This window comes from Lipophrys pholis, assembly GCF_963383615.2.
Source record: "Lipophrys pholis genome assembly, chromosome: 3".
Lineage (NCBI taxonomy): Eukaryota > Metazoa > Chordata > Actinopteri > Blenniiformes > Blenniidae > Lipophrys > Lipophrys pholis.
Genome location: NC_137627.1, coordinates 7,463,039 through 7,478,571, shown reverse-complemented (window position 1 = coordinate 7,478,571; position 15,533 = coordinate 7,463,039). Strand labels below are relative to the sequence as shown.

General features: G+C 41.4%; 1 protein-coding gene across 2 annotated transcripts in view; it reads left to right on the top strand.

Annotated features, from left to right (window-relative positions):
• Positions 1–15,210, top strand: part of lsamp (limbic system associated membrane protein) — a 505,434-nt gene extending 490,224 nt beyond the window's left edge. For both annotated transcript variants that reach the window (XM_080459958.1, XM_080459959.1), the window contains 2 exons: positions 11,803–11,951; positions 13,897–15,210. In XM_080459958.1, coding sequence (XP_080316084.1) covers positions 11,803–11,951; positions 13,897–13,994 — 247 coding nt within the window. In that variant the 3' untranslated portion in view covers positions 13,995–15,210. The remainder of the gene's footprint in view (positions 1–11,802; positions 11,952–13,896) is intronic.
• The last annotated feature ends 323 nt before the right edge of the window (positions 15,211–15,533 follow it).

The window sequence follows — 15,533 nt, the reverse complement described above, 5'->3', positions numbered from 1 at the left end:
AAGATTAAATTATATTAGTGCTCGCTCCAATGTTCATCCATTTTCTATACTCTGGGGCCAATACCCGCTAACGTAGAATGGAGAGGAGGTTACTTTCCATTAGGTTGGACTCGTCTGTTACAATTATGTCATACGTGAGTAATCCTCACTTTGGCCGGTATATCACACACTGGCCCCGTTTCCATGACAACGTTTCAAGCATCATTTTCTCGTTTTCATACAAGGCTTTATAGGTAGCATTAACAGAAATAATGAGATTTCAGTGCCGCTACAGTAGAACATTTGAAACAAATGTATGATTTAGCACAAGTTGTACGCATCTTGGTGAAACCAGAGCAGTCGGAGGTTTGGGGAATTACACCAACACCATAGTGGTGACGCATTGACAGCGTGATTCAAACCAGCAAACTTTGGCCGATGATCTCACGTCCCTAACCTAATGATCTTTATTTATATACCAGCACTCATACACTGAAGTGCAGCTGGAAGTGCTTTTACATAAAATGAGGAAACAAAATTAATTGACTATAAAGCAAAACTGAATGAAAAACAAGTGATTTAAAAGCCAACATTAAAAAGCAGCCAATAGAAATCAAAATTAGAAGCAGAAGATAGCATTAAGATGGCTACGCTAATTAAAAGCAAGGGCATAAAAATACACCTCAAGCTGTTTCATAAAACTGTCTAAAGAAGATGTTTCTTTTACATGAGCTGACAGGTTGTTTTTTTGTTTTCCAACCCACAGGAGCATAAGACAGAATATTGCTGCAACATGATTTCTGTATTTTATCTTCTTTTATATGAATCAGGCCAGCTCCAGGGGACCTTAGAGTACAGTTTGGAATATATCCAAACCGATAGTCAGACTGGTCATGAAGAACTTGAAATAAAACAACTAAAGTTTTAAAATCAAACCTAATGAGTGATCTCTCATTGTTGATTTTCTAATGATTCTGGATGCTGGTACAGCGTTTTGTACCAGTTTTACCACCGTAATGCGCTTCTTGGGGAGAAATAAATTGCAATAGTCCAAAACCGTTTTAATGAGTCTATTAATTCGTCAAATAAAACTCAGATCAGGCTAAAAAAAAAAAAAAAAAAAACCTGACGCTCCCTATCTAATTTGTGTTTAGTTGATCAATAAAACTTATTTTCTTTATTTACCTGAACCACTTACTAGAACATCTGTCGTGTCTTAATTTAATTTAATGAAGCTTCCAGTCATCCTGTCTTTAGTATTGAAGAGACACTTTATCAGAGGATTGAGTGGAGATGGATCATTTGGTGCCACAGATAGTCGGGTATCATTGCATAAAGGTAGAAAGCACACCTCTTTGGTGTGCTGCACCAAAGACTTGTGTTTTGTTTTTTCTCCACATGTTCGTAATTTGTCCAAGACTTTTTCGAAAGATTTGAGCGCAGGCACGCGAAAGGCCAAGACATGGTGAAAGACTTCACACTCGGCGTACTTTGATTATGACCATGACAGTTGACATTATTCACTTCCACAATCACGGACTGGCTTGATTATGCAAGTTGTTTAAAAAAAAAAAAAAAGAGGTAGTCATTCCTAAGCTGGAGCCCTTCTCTTTGAAAATTGATGGCTTTCCACACAATCCTGAGTTGCTTCATTCATCACGCCCAAATATGACAGTCGCGTCATTTTGATGTGACGGCTGAGCATGCGCCACATCCTTGTATCTGATGGCTTTAATGGGCCTTTCAGATATCTTTTGAAGTCGGCTCTTAAAGTGGTCTCATTGTTTCATTTCAGGGTTAGTTTGATGACATCATCTGAGTGGTCTGATAATGTCTAATAGCCCACCTAATCGCTCACTCAAAAGTGACTCAATCGCTGACTGAATGTTGCCGCGTTGCAACGGGAGATTCTTCGAGAAGGCAGAAAGGCACAACGGATCGACCGTCCTTACGCGGGCAATTTGTAGACTGCCGCCGCCGAAGAATCTCGGTGACTCTGTTCTCGTAGAACAAGTGATTCCACTGAAATGGAAATCAGGGTTTCCGGTGCCGTACTGTCTCCCCTATGAAATTGCAAATTGTGTGACCAGGCACAGATGTTCATTGGAAAGCTATCAATTTGAGTGTTGCGCATGTGTCAGAAAAACACTTTGAGGATTGAAATGTAATGACATTTGAAATGCAACATCGACCCAGTTCCTCCATTTCAGCACTTGTCATTTAATAACCCGTGGGATGTTTTTTGTTTCTGTTTTTTTTTCCCCCTCCACAGCAAACTTACCACCTGAGTCCATGTGCGAACAGCGGTAACTCGATATAAAAAAATAAATAAATAAAAATTATGATTAAGAAAATGTTTTCGAAAAAGAAAACTATCCTGCGCAATCTCATTCAACTCCAAAGAGAAGAAAAAGTTCACTTAAGATTGGAAGAAAAATTTGGAAGGAGTGTCACAAGTGTTATCACAGATATGGTCTTAAAAGTAATAGGCCCTATCATGCCAGTTCTGGAGGAGAAAGATTTATGGTCGTTGAAATATTTTTGCATTATCTGTTGTTTCCCACCTCCATCTATCTCTGTTGTTTTGTCCCCCGGAGGGTTTTTGGCTGCGTGCCTGTGTGCGGGGCCCCCGTCTCCCTCTGTGCCAGTGGAAAGTGTTATTGCACCTTCTCCTTGGATGATGATGCTAATGCACCATAATAATATCATTTATCCTTGGTTGGCCAGTTAATTTTAAAGGCCCCCCCCCCCTCCCCCTCCCCTAGAATGAAAGCTAATGCACTGTATCCTGTCGTGTCTTATTTACCTGACTCTTAAGGTGAGGTCTTGCTCCGGTGCTTGTTTACCTCTTAATGAGTTCAACCTCATCTGCATACGGGCTTTCAGCGGCCACCCTGACGTCTGCCTTTGGATCGCAAGCCATGCTATGCAGCACTGATTGCAACACATGAAGGACTTCATAAGGTTCAGACAGCGAAGTTTCTGTCGGGTAAACAAACAACTGTGGTTTTCTCATTGTCTGCTATTGATTTAACGGTTGAAAAAGCTTGAGGTTAGCGTTCGCACCATAAGTTTGTTGAAAACATCTTTTTACTGTCGTGGTTTTGTTAAAAAAAAAAGAAAGAAAGAAAGAAAGAAAGAAAGAAAGAAAGAAAGAAAGAAAGAAAGAAAGAAAGAAAGAAAGAAAGAAAGAAAGAAAGAAAGAAAGAAAAGAAAACGATCCACCCAATAAATACATTTTGTGCTAGAAAACTATCACATAATAAAAACCTGTGTAGTTTTAGCTTCTCATCACACATTTCCAGCCTGAAACATAAACACATTCTCATTCTTTAGGACGCGTCCATTTTACTGACATTTTCATGATTAGCTGTGGTCCTTTCTGTGTATTAATGCATCTTTAATCCCTTCCTTACAGGGTATTTTGACAAACAAACAAAGCGGCTGTCCCGAATATCTTACTGCTACCTTTCAGATGCAGGATTATCATAATTGATGTTGTATAATTGTTTTCCTTAATTGATGTCATGTTTTGAACGTCTTCTGTGTCTGACTTTGTCGATCTGATCCTCCACACGTCAGCGTATCAGGATTAGTGTGAAGGATTATTGTGGTTGACTGGCAGAAGTAAAATATAATCAGAACTGATCCTAAACTGTTGACCAAACGTCGGTTCAGGTTCTTACTGGTCTACGATGCAGGCATATATTAAGTCGCGAACATTAGTTGAGTCCATACGTCTTCACTATCTGTCCCGGGGGGGGACTGAGCTGTTTTGCAGATGCTCAAAGGAGTGATGCTTCACCTCACTTTGTTAACTGACTGCCTCACCCCTGATAGTTCTCCCCTCACCTTAAACTATCACATGTGTAGCAGTGCAGAACATATTGAGTTTTCAGAGCAGATCGAGTAATAACAGCTCACCCACACTGGTTGGGCTCCGGGAGACTTGCTCAATAATGAGCTGGTGTCGTCCTCGTTGCGATGCACAGATTGTCTTGCCTCAAAGAACAGGCGCCGGCTATGTGGTGGGTTAGGATTAAAGTGGGAGGAGCTGTTTTAGCCGGGTTGCAGCAAAGTAGAGAACAATACGCTATAAACGTTAACATTGGGAGCACAGTTGCGTTCGTATGGACCGACGCGCAACTTCCCGGGCCGCCATTGTTAGTATTATCCATCGACTCGTGCATGTGCAGAAAACACTATTTACTACTTCCGTGGTGCGCATGCGCAGCGGCAGCCTCTCCAGGAAAAATCCCCCCCCCCCCCATTTACACAGAGATGGTGCGGTTTGCCCTGATACGACAGAGACGGAACGTTGTCAGAAAAGCTGCGTCTTCGGTGACTCCAAGCACCGTTGTCATGTAAACGGACACACATAACACAATGAAAGTTTTGCATTTTCCCTTAAAACGCGTTGTTGTGTAAGTGGAGCGTCAGAGCCAGAATGCCAGGAGCGAGTGAGCAGCTCATCAACGTGCGTAGTGATGCTTCGATTAACCCAACAAACTCCAGTGGGTTCTCATTGGATCATAAGCTGTCCTTGAAGCTTTGACTGGGCCTGTCTGCCAGTGTCCCTGCCTCCTCTGTGTGTCCGCACTCTATGAACTTTATATACTTTTATGAGCTGTTAACTGCGGACTTCTAGAAATTATCTTTGAAAGGTTTCATCACTGTTAACTCTTCCATTCATTCTCAAGCCCCGCGGCCCAACCTTGATTGCGACGCCCCAAAGAGTACATAATAAATAAAAATAATTAAATTCCTCTTTAGTTATGAGCCACTCTCAAAACATTTCTCAAGATTATTATTTTAATTACACTCCATAAGTCACTGTGTTTTTATACCTTGAGACGGCTGTATAGGACAGCATAATATTTTTGAGTCGTCCTTCAGTTCGTCCGAACCTTCGTACGTCTCCTTTATGAGATCGCTGCAAACTACTTCCTTCAAATTGTGCACCTGGCCAATCAGTCAACAAAGATAAATGTGAGATGAACTTGGACTATATGGCACATTTCACTGCATTTCATCACGAGTCTCAAGGCTCACGTACAGACACATCAAGGTGCTCTTTCAACCTTGGATTCATTTGGGGCTCATGGACACTTTAATATATCAAAAAGGTGAGATGGGTTATCGAACTACCAACCGCAGGAACTGAGGACGGCCCCACTCCAATAACAGGGGTGACGATCCCATTTTGGGTTCAACTTAATGTAAAATGGGCTGCGGCAGTAAAATGACAGCAAACACAGTTGAAACATAAGTTGAAAGAGAATAAGAGCAGGTTCAACTTGATGCTTTTTTCATTTATGTCACATTTAAAAATATATATATATATATATACAGTGAAATGTCAAATAGTCATGTATCACTTTGTTATATGATTGTGCCATCCAAAAATAATATTTAAAAACAAACCGTTATGCCTCATTTAGCAAATCGGAATGAAAGATAATGCTGATGGTGTCACTGACTTGACTCTCTCGACAAACAGCCAGTAGATTACATAAAAAAAAAAGGTTCATATTGCAGAAAAGAAAGAAATTAGAGCTGTCTTTGTGAACGTTATCCTCTCCACATTTTGTTAAAACGTGGTTAAAAATCACATGTTTGAAAATAAGATGAAGTGTTCAGATTTCAGTGGCCTGGAGTCATATAGTAAGGTCACCTTGAGCTTACATATGTCGCACTACTATAACAGGAAAAAAACAACAACAAAAAACCTTGTATTTCACACCATCTTTAGCAATGCCTTCTATTTCACTAACCCCCATAAATAGGGGTGGACGGACATTATTGTAACTGCTGGTTGATGTGGCAGAAAAAGGTGTAATGGTCTGTACCTTAAGAGGAGTCTTTCAGATCTACACAGGAAGCGTAAGAAGCGAGCCGTCGCTGCTGAAAGGATGGTTTTCTTTTGTCCTCAGGTTGTGTAGGTGACACCATACAACAGGAGCGGATGTTCACTTTGTCTGCAGCCTCGCTGCTCGATGCCTCTAAATCCTTCCCACTGATCTATTAAAATGTCCGATTCATGCCAAGTATCCTGTTTTATTGTTTTATTTATGGTGACAACCACACTGTTATTTTTGGCATCCCCCACTTTTCTGCAATCATTTCCAGTCAGGAAATTAACAGGATTAAGACGCTTTTTTTTTTTTTTTTTTTTAGGCCAGCTCTTCTCGCCTCTCTTGGCACAGGCTGATGAATGCATACTGGGCTGAGCAGAGACAAGGCTTAACTCTGTGTGCATCCATCTCAACTCAGTGTCAACATCTGCATGAAGTCGCGGGCGTCCTCAGGTGATGAAATGCGGCGCACGATCTGAAGCGCAGATGAAACGAGTCTTCACAGCATTTCTCACATTGCCCAGATCTGAGCGTCTCCCCTCGCATATAAAGACCCAATTAGCCCCGGATGAGCCTGATATATCATAATCTTAAAGCAGCGGGTCCTAAGTGATAACTCTCCCCACCCGGATGGCACAGCCCCCCCCCCCCCCCCCCCCCCCAACCATTCCATGTGCTGTCTCTTGGCTGTACCTGATGGAATTTAAATCAAGCTGTAAATCACAGGCTGAAAGCTGCTGCTCGCCACCTTGTTAAATGTTTTGTTAAAGGATCGAGTCGTGTTAAAGACTTTGTGAACTGAAAAATACCTTCCTCAAGGTTGTAACTTGCGTCTCGCCGCTGAGGATGAAATCGGATAAAAAAGAGGGAAAAAAAGAAGAGAAGGAAGAAAGAAGAAGATGAAATTGGATAAATTACTCCTAATATGACCGAAGCAGCTGTTTTAATTCAGAAACCGTTTTTTTTTTTTTTTTCAGTCCAACTTTTACATCGCGGCTCTATGAATTGATCACAAAGCTGCACTGGCTTATTGAGCTATTTCAGTCGATATCACCTGTATGTACAGAAGTAGGATCTATATAGGTTCCTCAAGAGGACACATTATTTATTTTCATTCTACTCTCCACATCTTTTTATGTAAATAATTGGAAAAAAAAATTCCGTATTTCCAGTGTGAGATGTTTAGAGTGTCACTGATGCCGCATCCAACTTAATCAAATATTCAGCTGCCTTAAATGCCCCCTCTGCTCTGTGTGATGGAAACATATACAGAAATCAAATATTACTCAATAACCCTATTATAGAAATAAAAATATAATAAAATCGCTTCACTTCCATCACGTATTTATAGACCATATTCTAAACTTCATTATAACAGTGCTACTATTTTTACACACATAATGCAAGGTCTAACATGATTATACATACATTTAATACATTTCTTTGTGCGGCTTTACATCATTGTGTATTACATATGTATACATTTATCTAATAAGGCATTTCATATTTAACTGTACTCTATATTATTTACCACAAGACTGAGTGAGGTCCCTTTTAATATTTACAATTGAAAAAAAAAGAATAGAAACATACTTCTTTGCCATTTTATCTTTACTGATAAGAATAGAAATAAAGAGTGTTGTTATGAATAGTTAACAGAATAAATAAATAACGTCGTTTTTCTAGCAAACAGGTGAAAAGTCGAATCTCTTCGCCTCCTAAAGGTCCCCAGAAGTCCATCGCTCCTAGTGTGTGGTCCATGTTAACAAGAGGGATCAATAGTGGAAACTTCACTTCAAAGATTCTTTGAAATGAAGGCGATCCGAGCCTCGAAGGCGTCCCTCCTGCTCGTTGCACCACTCTTCAATGTGTCCAACACAGGAAAGTCCAGCACGAACTCTCAGGCCATGTGACAGTTTGTTGTTGTGTCAGCTGGTACGTGGCTGTCACAGCCGCTCCACCGCCTTCAATCATCTCCGGGTTACAAGTCCCAGCGAAGCCTCCACTTCATTTCATTTATCACCGGCCTTGAATCATAGCAGGTCTGTCACTTTCCCCCCCGGTGGTGATAACCTACTTTAGACACTACCCCACGTTGCAGAATCAAATCCGTCCATCTGATGATTCGCTCCGGTCTTTCATCTGCTCCGGCCGGAGAGCGCCGCCCTGCTCGCAGTGCCCGCCTGCACGCCCTTCACCAAATAGAGGGGTCAAATCTTTTCGAGCAAGGGTTTAACGTACCACCCTGGATCACTGTGCATCAAGTAGGGATCGCTGAATGGTTTCCAGTGGATCACTGCTGCCCTCTACCTGTGAGGGAAGGCGCAGCCTCAGGAGAGTCGAGCTGAAATTTTCAAAGATAAAAGAAAGAAAAGGTAGATGAATGCAGTTTCTGCCAACTTTTTTTGATAAAATATTGAAGGTTTTTTTTTTTATGGCAGATGAAGAAGCTGGCTGGTAGCTGTTTTTTTTTTTATTTTTAGGATGAACTTGAAATCAGAAGTGAGGGAAAGTTACAGGCTGCAGAATCTGCGCACACGCCAATATGTTAGAAGTTACAGCACAAACTCGATAAATGTTAATGTGAGACGGATCCAAGAGAAGCGGAGGGGGTTCACAGATGCCCGTTCTCTTTGTTTATTCTGCTTTTCTTGCCGCCGCTGCTGCGTATTTGGACTCTTTATGCCATTAAAGCCGACCCTAAACCTTCACTGTGGAAACAAAAGAGGGAGTTCTGTCTCTTCTGACCTGCCTGGGTCACTTTGCTCCCTCGCTGCTGCATTACAATCATGCTCTCTAATCTGTTGTAAAAATAGCTGTTTGCCCCCGGCTCCCGGCAGCGCTGTGTATTATCTGGATCTCTCAGCATGCTCTGTGAGCGGGCAAGGCCTTTTTAATAGTGCAGTCACTTCTCATGAAGATACACTGGAGAATATATCTGCTGCTGGCCTTATCGTTGGAAAGTGGAGTGTTGCTTTTAGATGGAGTGGAGACGCTGCCGCTGTACTCGCCCTCTGCTCGGTTTCTCCCACTCTCACTTTCAGACACAAACGCACACACACCATCGTCATTCCCAAGGTGTCCCCACAGGAAGGACCTCAGCACTTTATCAAGTTCCCCCACATCCCCAGCGAGCCGAATTATGCCGCGCCTTTTAACGTTAATACTTTCCATCAGCCAAGCGTGTGTCAGCACAAACTTCTCGCCCCCCTGCTCAAACTCCGATTACCACATTACCCCGGACTTAAGCAGGATTACGCGGAGGCGCCTTAAATGAACTTCACCTCATTCATGATATGAAAGGGCTCAATCAGCTCCCGACAAGCAGAATCCATTATTGGCGGCGTGTTATTAAAGAGTTTTGTTTAGTTGTTATGTAAAGAAAGAGTTCATCAACGCGCCACACAGTCTGAGTCAGCAAATCCTATTGATTCATTTGGCGGGAACGAAGTTCAAGGTTGGCACAATTGATCGTCCGTCCTTTAGTTGCATGTTAATTTTCTTTCTCAAAAGTCGGATTTTATTTTTTTATTTTTTTTTTTAACGAATGATTGAACGATAACAATTAAAAACAATGAAATGCATTACATGCTCAACTTGATCAAAGTCCATTATAAATATCAGGAGTTCGGTTGTAATCTTTCAGGAGTAAACGCTGGGAAACGTGCCAGCAAACACTTCTACAGATCACCTTCAAATTGAAAATATTTCATAATCTACAGTAAACAATATGGTGCCTTTCAGAGTCTGAGGAGATCTTTGCACATACTGTAGGAGCTGAGAATCAATGCTGAAATCACGGGATTTTCACGTTCTGAGGCAGCGCGGCACTTAAAAGACATGATGGATCCGATTTATTTTTTTTTGTGTTTATTTTTTTATTGCAGATCGCTGCATGGCCTCGGGAGCATTAATGAAAACCGTTGTCTGTAAACGCAGTTATTACCTGGATCCACACGTGTTAGCCAACTCTCCATCACACATGAATGAAAAATCTGTATTTAAGATATAGAGGTGGAGGCGTCATCCCTGGGCTCTTTGAAGAAAAAAAGCTGAGGCGACGTGAAGTGGCCTGTGGTCCCATTAACTGAAATCTGAATTTCTTATTGTGTCCGCAGGCTGCAGACCACATTTACACTCCTTTTTTTAAAAAAATATATATTTAAGTGCACAGTTCAAACGTTTGTATTAATGCATATCTGTGAGAGGCACACGGCCCTCCATCCAGAACGCAACTTCTTAAGCAAAGTCGTGACTAAGACTAAGACCGGGTGATAAACCTATCAGCTATTTTGGAAGTGTCAAGGAAGAGAGGTTATTTTTGATGCCTTTATTACAGGCCTCTTGCAAGGTGCATTACAAAAAACTTCGGCATGTCAACCAGCTCCACACAGTGAACGCTTAACAAAGAAGTCATATCTTGATCCCTTGCTTTGACTTGATTGAGAATCTCTTCACTGATACATTTACCTTAAAGAGCATTAAGTGAAAATAGTAAAAGCAGGGTTGAACTGTGCACGCGCCAGTAATGCAAGTCAACAACATGTGTCTAATCCTGCTGGTGAGTCTTATACGGGGCACGTTGTGAGAGGAAATAGAGGTAATCGGTGAGCGTGAAGCCACTCGACTCTCCGGAGAAGTCTTTCCAATTTAGGGCTGCTTTTTTTTTTTTTTTTTTTTTTTTTTTGATCGTAACTGTGATTGATTAGTTTAATGCTGTCCAACAGACTCAGACCTTACCTGGTACAGATATCCGTCTTTTCTCATCTACCTTGTTTTTTTTTCCTTCATTTAAAAAAGAAAAATCCCATGCGACTCCACACTCTCATACAGAGAAGCTGCAGCATCACAGTGGTCAACTTGCTCCTTTCTCACCTTTTTTTTGAATGTGACGATGGCTAAAAGCTCCAAATGGGTTTTATGGGTGTCGCTTTCAAATATCAAGGGACAACCTGAGATGATCCAAATTAGGAAAAGATTCAAGAATAATAAAACACACCTTTGCTCACTCATCGACCTCTTAATATTAAGCGGTCCATCATTTCCGTTTGTCATTCCACTCGGTTTCAGGGAGTTTTGACACGCCTCCAAGTGGTCGGAAGTCGTCCTGAAAATAAAGAAATGAAGGCGCCGACGGCGACGTGGCCCCCCTGTTAAATGTGCCTTGTTGTCTTTGCTCACCACATAATCCAAAGGTCACGGACGGCTTGGTGGCAGCCGCAGCTCACCGTCGAGCCGTTAATGAAAAAGGCTTTGTTTTAAAATGAGAAAGGCTTATCTCTCCCTTTAGCGATCACTACGCCCACACTCGGAAGGTTCACTGGCGTGACACTGACCCCTGCTGCTGCGGAGTGATTTGCTTACACCGACGTGCCGCGTTGATCATAATTAAAGCGCCCGGCTTTTTGGAAACCTTCACCTGCACACAGTAACACTGATTAAGTGCAACCCCAGCAATGTTTGGAGGAATTAATGATGGATTAATGATTTTGTATGAATTAATATGGCTAAAAAGTCAAGCTTTGAAAGAAATGAGCCGGTTTGGGAAGAGGGAGTGTCTTGGAGCAGCTGCTCTTCACACAGGACCCAGAAAATAGCTGAAGGCTGTCAGCCACATTGTGAAGAGTGTGATGTTGCTGAAAGGGTGATAATCAAGACTAAATTTAGAAGGTTAAGAGGAACTTAACAACGACGAGTCAACAAAAATATCCTTTCTCCTCTTACAATTTGTTTTATTGGCTAATTAAAGTGCGATGCATATTTCATCCACATTTTTACTCTACAGAACTTTTTGTAGCCACGTTTTACTTAAAATGTCACTAAAACCCCTCCGTCCTTTAATTTCCATGACTCAGCGCTTTGCTCTGAATTAACTTATTTCTCTCTCGCTCGCTCGCTCTCTCTCTCTCTCTCTCGCTCTCTCTCTCTCTCTCTCTCTCTCTCTCTCTCTCTCTCTCTCCCTCTGCAGGCTGTCCAACAACCAGGGCATCAACATCCAGATTCTTGGAACTACCACTATTCTCATGATTGCCAACGTCACTGAAGAGGATTATGGGAACTATACCTGTGTGGCCTCAAACCGACTGGGCGTCCAGAATGCCAGCCTTTTCCTCTATAGTGAGTACACGCGCCAGTTCTCTGGATTTCACTGTGAACATTGTGCACATACTCAAGCATCCTGGCTGCACATGATTAACACCAAATCATAACATCATGATTCTTTAATTGTTTTTTTTTTCCTTTCTCCTATTCATTCTGTTTGATTGTATTTAACTTTATCAGGTTTGCCCCCATTTAAATCATTGTAAGTCTCAAAGTGAACCTGAGCTACTTTGAAGTGTTAATTGAAAATCAGCAGGGAGCTCTGGCTCTGCGAGCTTTGGTTTTTGGCTCCGCCGCCAAACAATGGAAGCAAACAGGAGAGGAAGGAAACCGGGGCCGCGTGTTAATTGTTATTCACTTTGGGATCGGTGTGCTCGGCTGGTCTGTCTTAAATCCCCGTGGGGATTTTTAAGGACAAGGCTCAAGAAAGAAGGTGACATCTGGTGTTGTGGGGTGAGGCAGGGACAGATTTAAAACGTCATTTCTTTTAGTGATGTGGCCTAGAATCATAAATTTGGCTGGGAGGGGATTTTGAAGGCATCAATCTCCTTAAAGTACTGGCTTGAGTAAGCAAAAAAATTAAATAAAAAAATTCCCAAAACACTGAGTAAGAAAACTCAGAGTAAGCAACAGAGGAATGATCTCTCCTGGAAGATGGACAGAAATGTAACTTCTGCAGGAAAAAACAACAGAGCAGGTTTATAGGAGAGCAATCAAGATGACAAGGAAATACTGTGTTTGCCATATTCAGACAGTATCTCCAGTCCTCCTTGGATAAAATGCACGGATGGATTTTATACCCACTATCCTATTGACATGTAAACTGCAACCTATGAAAAGAGAATTTGCCTGAATTAAAAACTGATGATTTAAAGCGAGACACCGAATTTCTGTTTGCATTTAGGTGCGCCTTTAAAAACACACGAGCAACATTTATTCAGAGATATCGCTGCCTGTTAAAGTCAAAAATCGATTAAAGATCATTGATACTTTTTCTTTCTATAAGCAAACACAGCCGTCGCTCTGTTTCCTCACGTCGCTTAAATCGAATTAACCTTTCTGAACTCAAGTACCAAGACCAGTCAAACTTTTTGGAGTTTTGAAATAGATTACACCCACAACATAGGCTACTGATTTTTTTTGTTTTTATTAAGACGTTATCCCAGCAATGAACAAGCTCTTTGATTTCTAGATCCAGTCACGCTATATCTTAAAAAAAAAAACTAAACATTTCAGCACACCGAAGTGGAACTGTGGTATGAATTGAAATTGACTTTTTTCACTATTAAAATCTTTTCATAAGTGTTCAGTAGAAGCATTTCTAATTCAGTGTCTGGTTAACTTTTCTTTTTTTGGCTCTTTGTGTTACTAAAAGTTGCTCACATTGTCATTATGCACAACTTTCAGCCTTCCAGTGTTTGTCTCCTTTGAGGAAGTTGCTAGAAGCAGCACATATCCACCAGATGTCTGGAAGGAAAACACCAGACTCTTCGGTTACAGAAGTGTCAAACCCTGCAAGTTATTCTTATTTGTGTTTTGAAGTAATTCGGAAGTGGAAAAGTTTAGACTTCCAAGTGGTTTAACATTTTCAAGAAAGCTAGGATTTTTTTGTGAACTCCAGAAAACAAACGGATGCCATTTAAAGCAGTATTTACACATCCATGTGAAAAAATAGGTATGATGTGGTTTGTGCTTGTAGCAACTTTATTTATAAAGCAACTTTAAAACAGCCACAGTGGACCAAGGTGCCGTACAAGTTCACACGTTAAATATATAAAAGATACAGACAATACAAATAAAACAAACACAGTTGAAACCATTTAAAATGATCAAAGCACGGGCAATGTAAGAAACCATTACGACATGCACATGTCCAGAATTAAACCAATTCTTTCTGTCCAACTCCCAACTTTGTGGGACGTGTTGATCCCACCTTGTCTTTGTCTCTGTTTCTCTGTAGGACCTGGGACAGGTCGGGACATCAACGGCTCTGCCTCTGTATCTCAATCACTGTGGCTCATGCTGGCCTCCTTCGCCTGCCTTTTTTTCAAGTGTTAATACTGCTCTCCTCCTCCTCCTCCTCCTCCTCCTCCTCCTCCTCCTCCTCCTCCTCCTCCTCCTCCCTATCCCCCTCTACCCCCCTCCCCCCATCCCGGCGTCCCTTCCCTCCTCTCCTTTCTTCGTCTCTCCAACTCACCGGCATCCTTATTGCTACCACCTTTACCCTCGCCCCTCCCAGACTGTTCGCATCATGATACGTGCTCTCGAGCGCCGCTTACAGAATGAGATGAAAAGCGATGGGTTATAAGCGAAATGTCATCGGAACAACTATGAAAAAATAAAGAAATAACGAAACGAAGGACAGAACAAGCAAACAGTGCTCTTTTACAGAATTGTTCTTTTTAGTTTGTATGCACTTCTTTGTTTCTGCTCTTTCTCGTCTGCGTCGGTCTGGATGGAGTCTGGGGATTTGTAGTGGTGGGGAAACAAAAGGGAGGGGGCGCTCCTGTCACAGGGACGCCAACAATCATTCGTCTTCAGGCTTTCTGAAGAACTGAGGTATATTTCTTCTTTCCTCCTGTTTAAGTTAACTTAAAGTGTAGATTTAACTGAGTGTTTAACCAGTGCATTAACGAGCGCCATGCAAAGTATATGCCAAATATACATATAGATTTGAAACTAACACGTACAGATAAAAAGAAAGGGAAACTACTGCAGCGGATTTTTACCCCCACGATTAGAGCTACGTATTTAAAAAAAGAAAAAGAAAAAAAAAAAAAAAAAAAAAAAAAAAGGCAGTCGGATTCCACAGACCTGAGCATTTCTCCAGTCACTTTGTTCCTACATGAGGCAGTCAGAGGGGTCGCTGCAGTCCAGCCCAGAAACACTGAGGAAGCAGCGACCCGATCCTACAAACCAGAGAGAATTAGTTCATCGGCATTCTCGTCCTTTCCTCTTTTTACTTTTTGCAACCAGACTCATTCCAGAACGAACAAACACACAGTAGGTTATAACGACGAGTACTGTACATAGTAAAAATTTTGTATTTCTATACCATAGGACACTTGTTCTGCCACTGTAATTAGCAGGAAACGGAGGAAATGTGTTTGAAGTGTTTGTCTCCTGTTTGACGACCAACCCGCGTACGCTGCATCACAGGCGACTGTCCGCTTCTAGTTTCTGAGTCTTAGGATCATTTCTTCTCGACTGCTGGAATTTGGATGAAAATGTATGACACCAATGAATGACTTACTTTTTAGTTTTTCTCTTTCTCAAAAAAAAACCAACAAAAAAAACAGTATGTGTGTTTTACTATGAAATGATACAGGAAAACTTCATAATATATTGGTATTGAGGTTTTTTTTTTTTTTTTATTCTGTCTTTACCTCATTCATTTAAGTTGTGTGTGTGTGTATATATATATACTTGAATCCAATGTCCTTATATATATAAATATATATATATAAAAAAAAAAAAGGCAAATTTTATGTGTCCATGTCTCTGAATAGGGTAGCGATTTGTTGAGGATTCACCACGTGTAAATCTCTGAAACAGGCCACCCTGCTCTGCCATGTCAACCGGAGCCCACAAGACAAT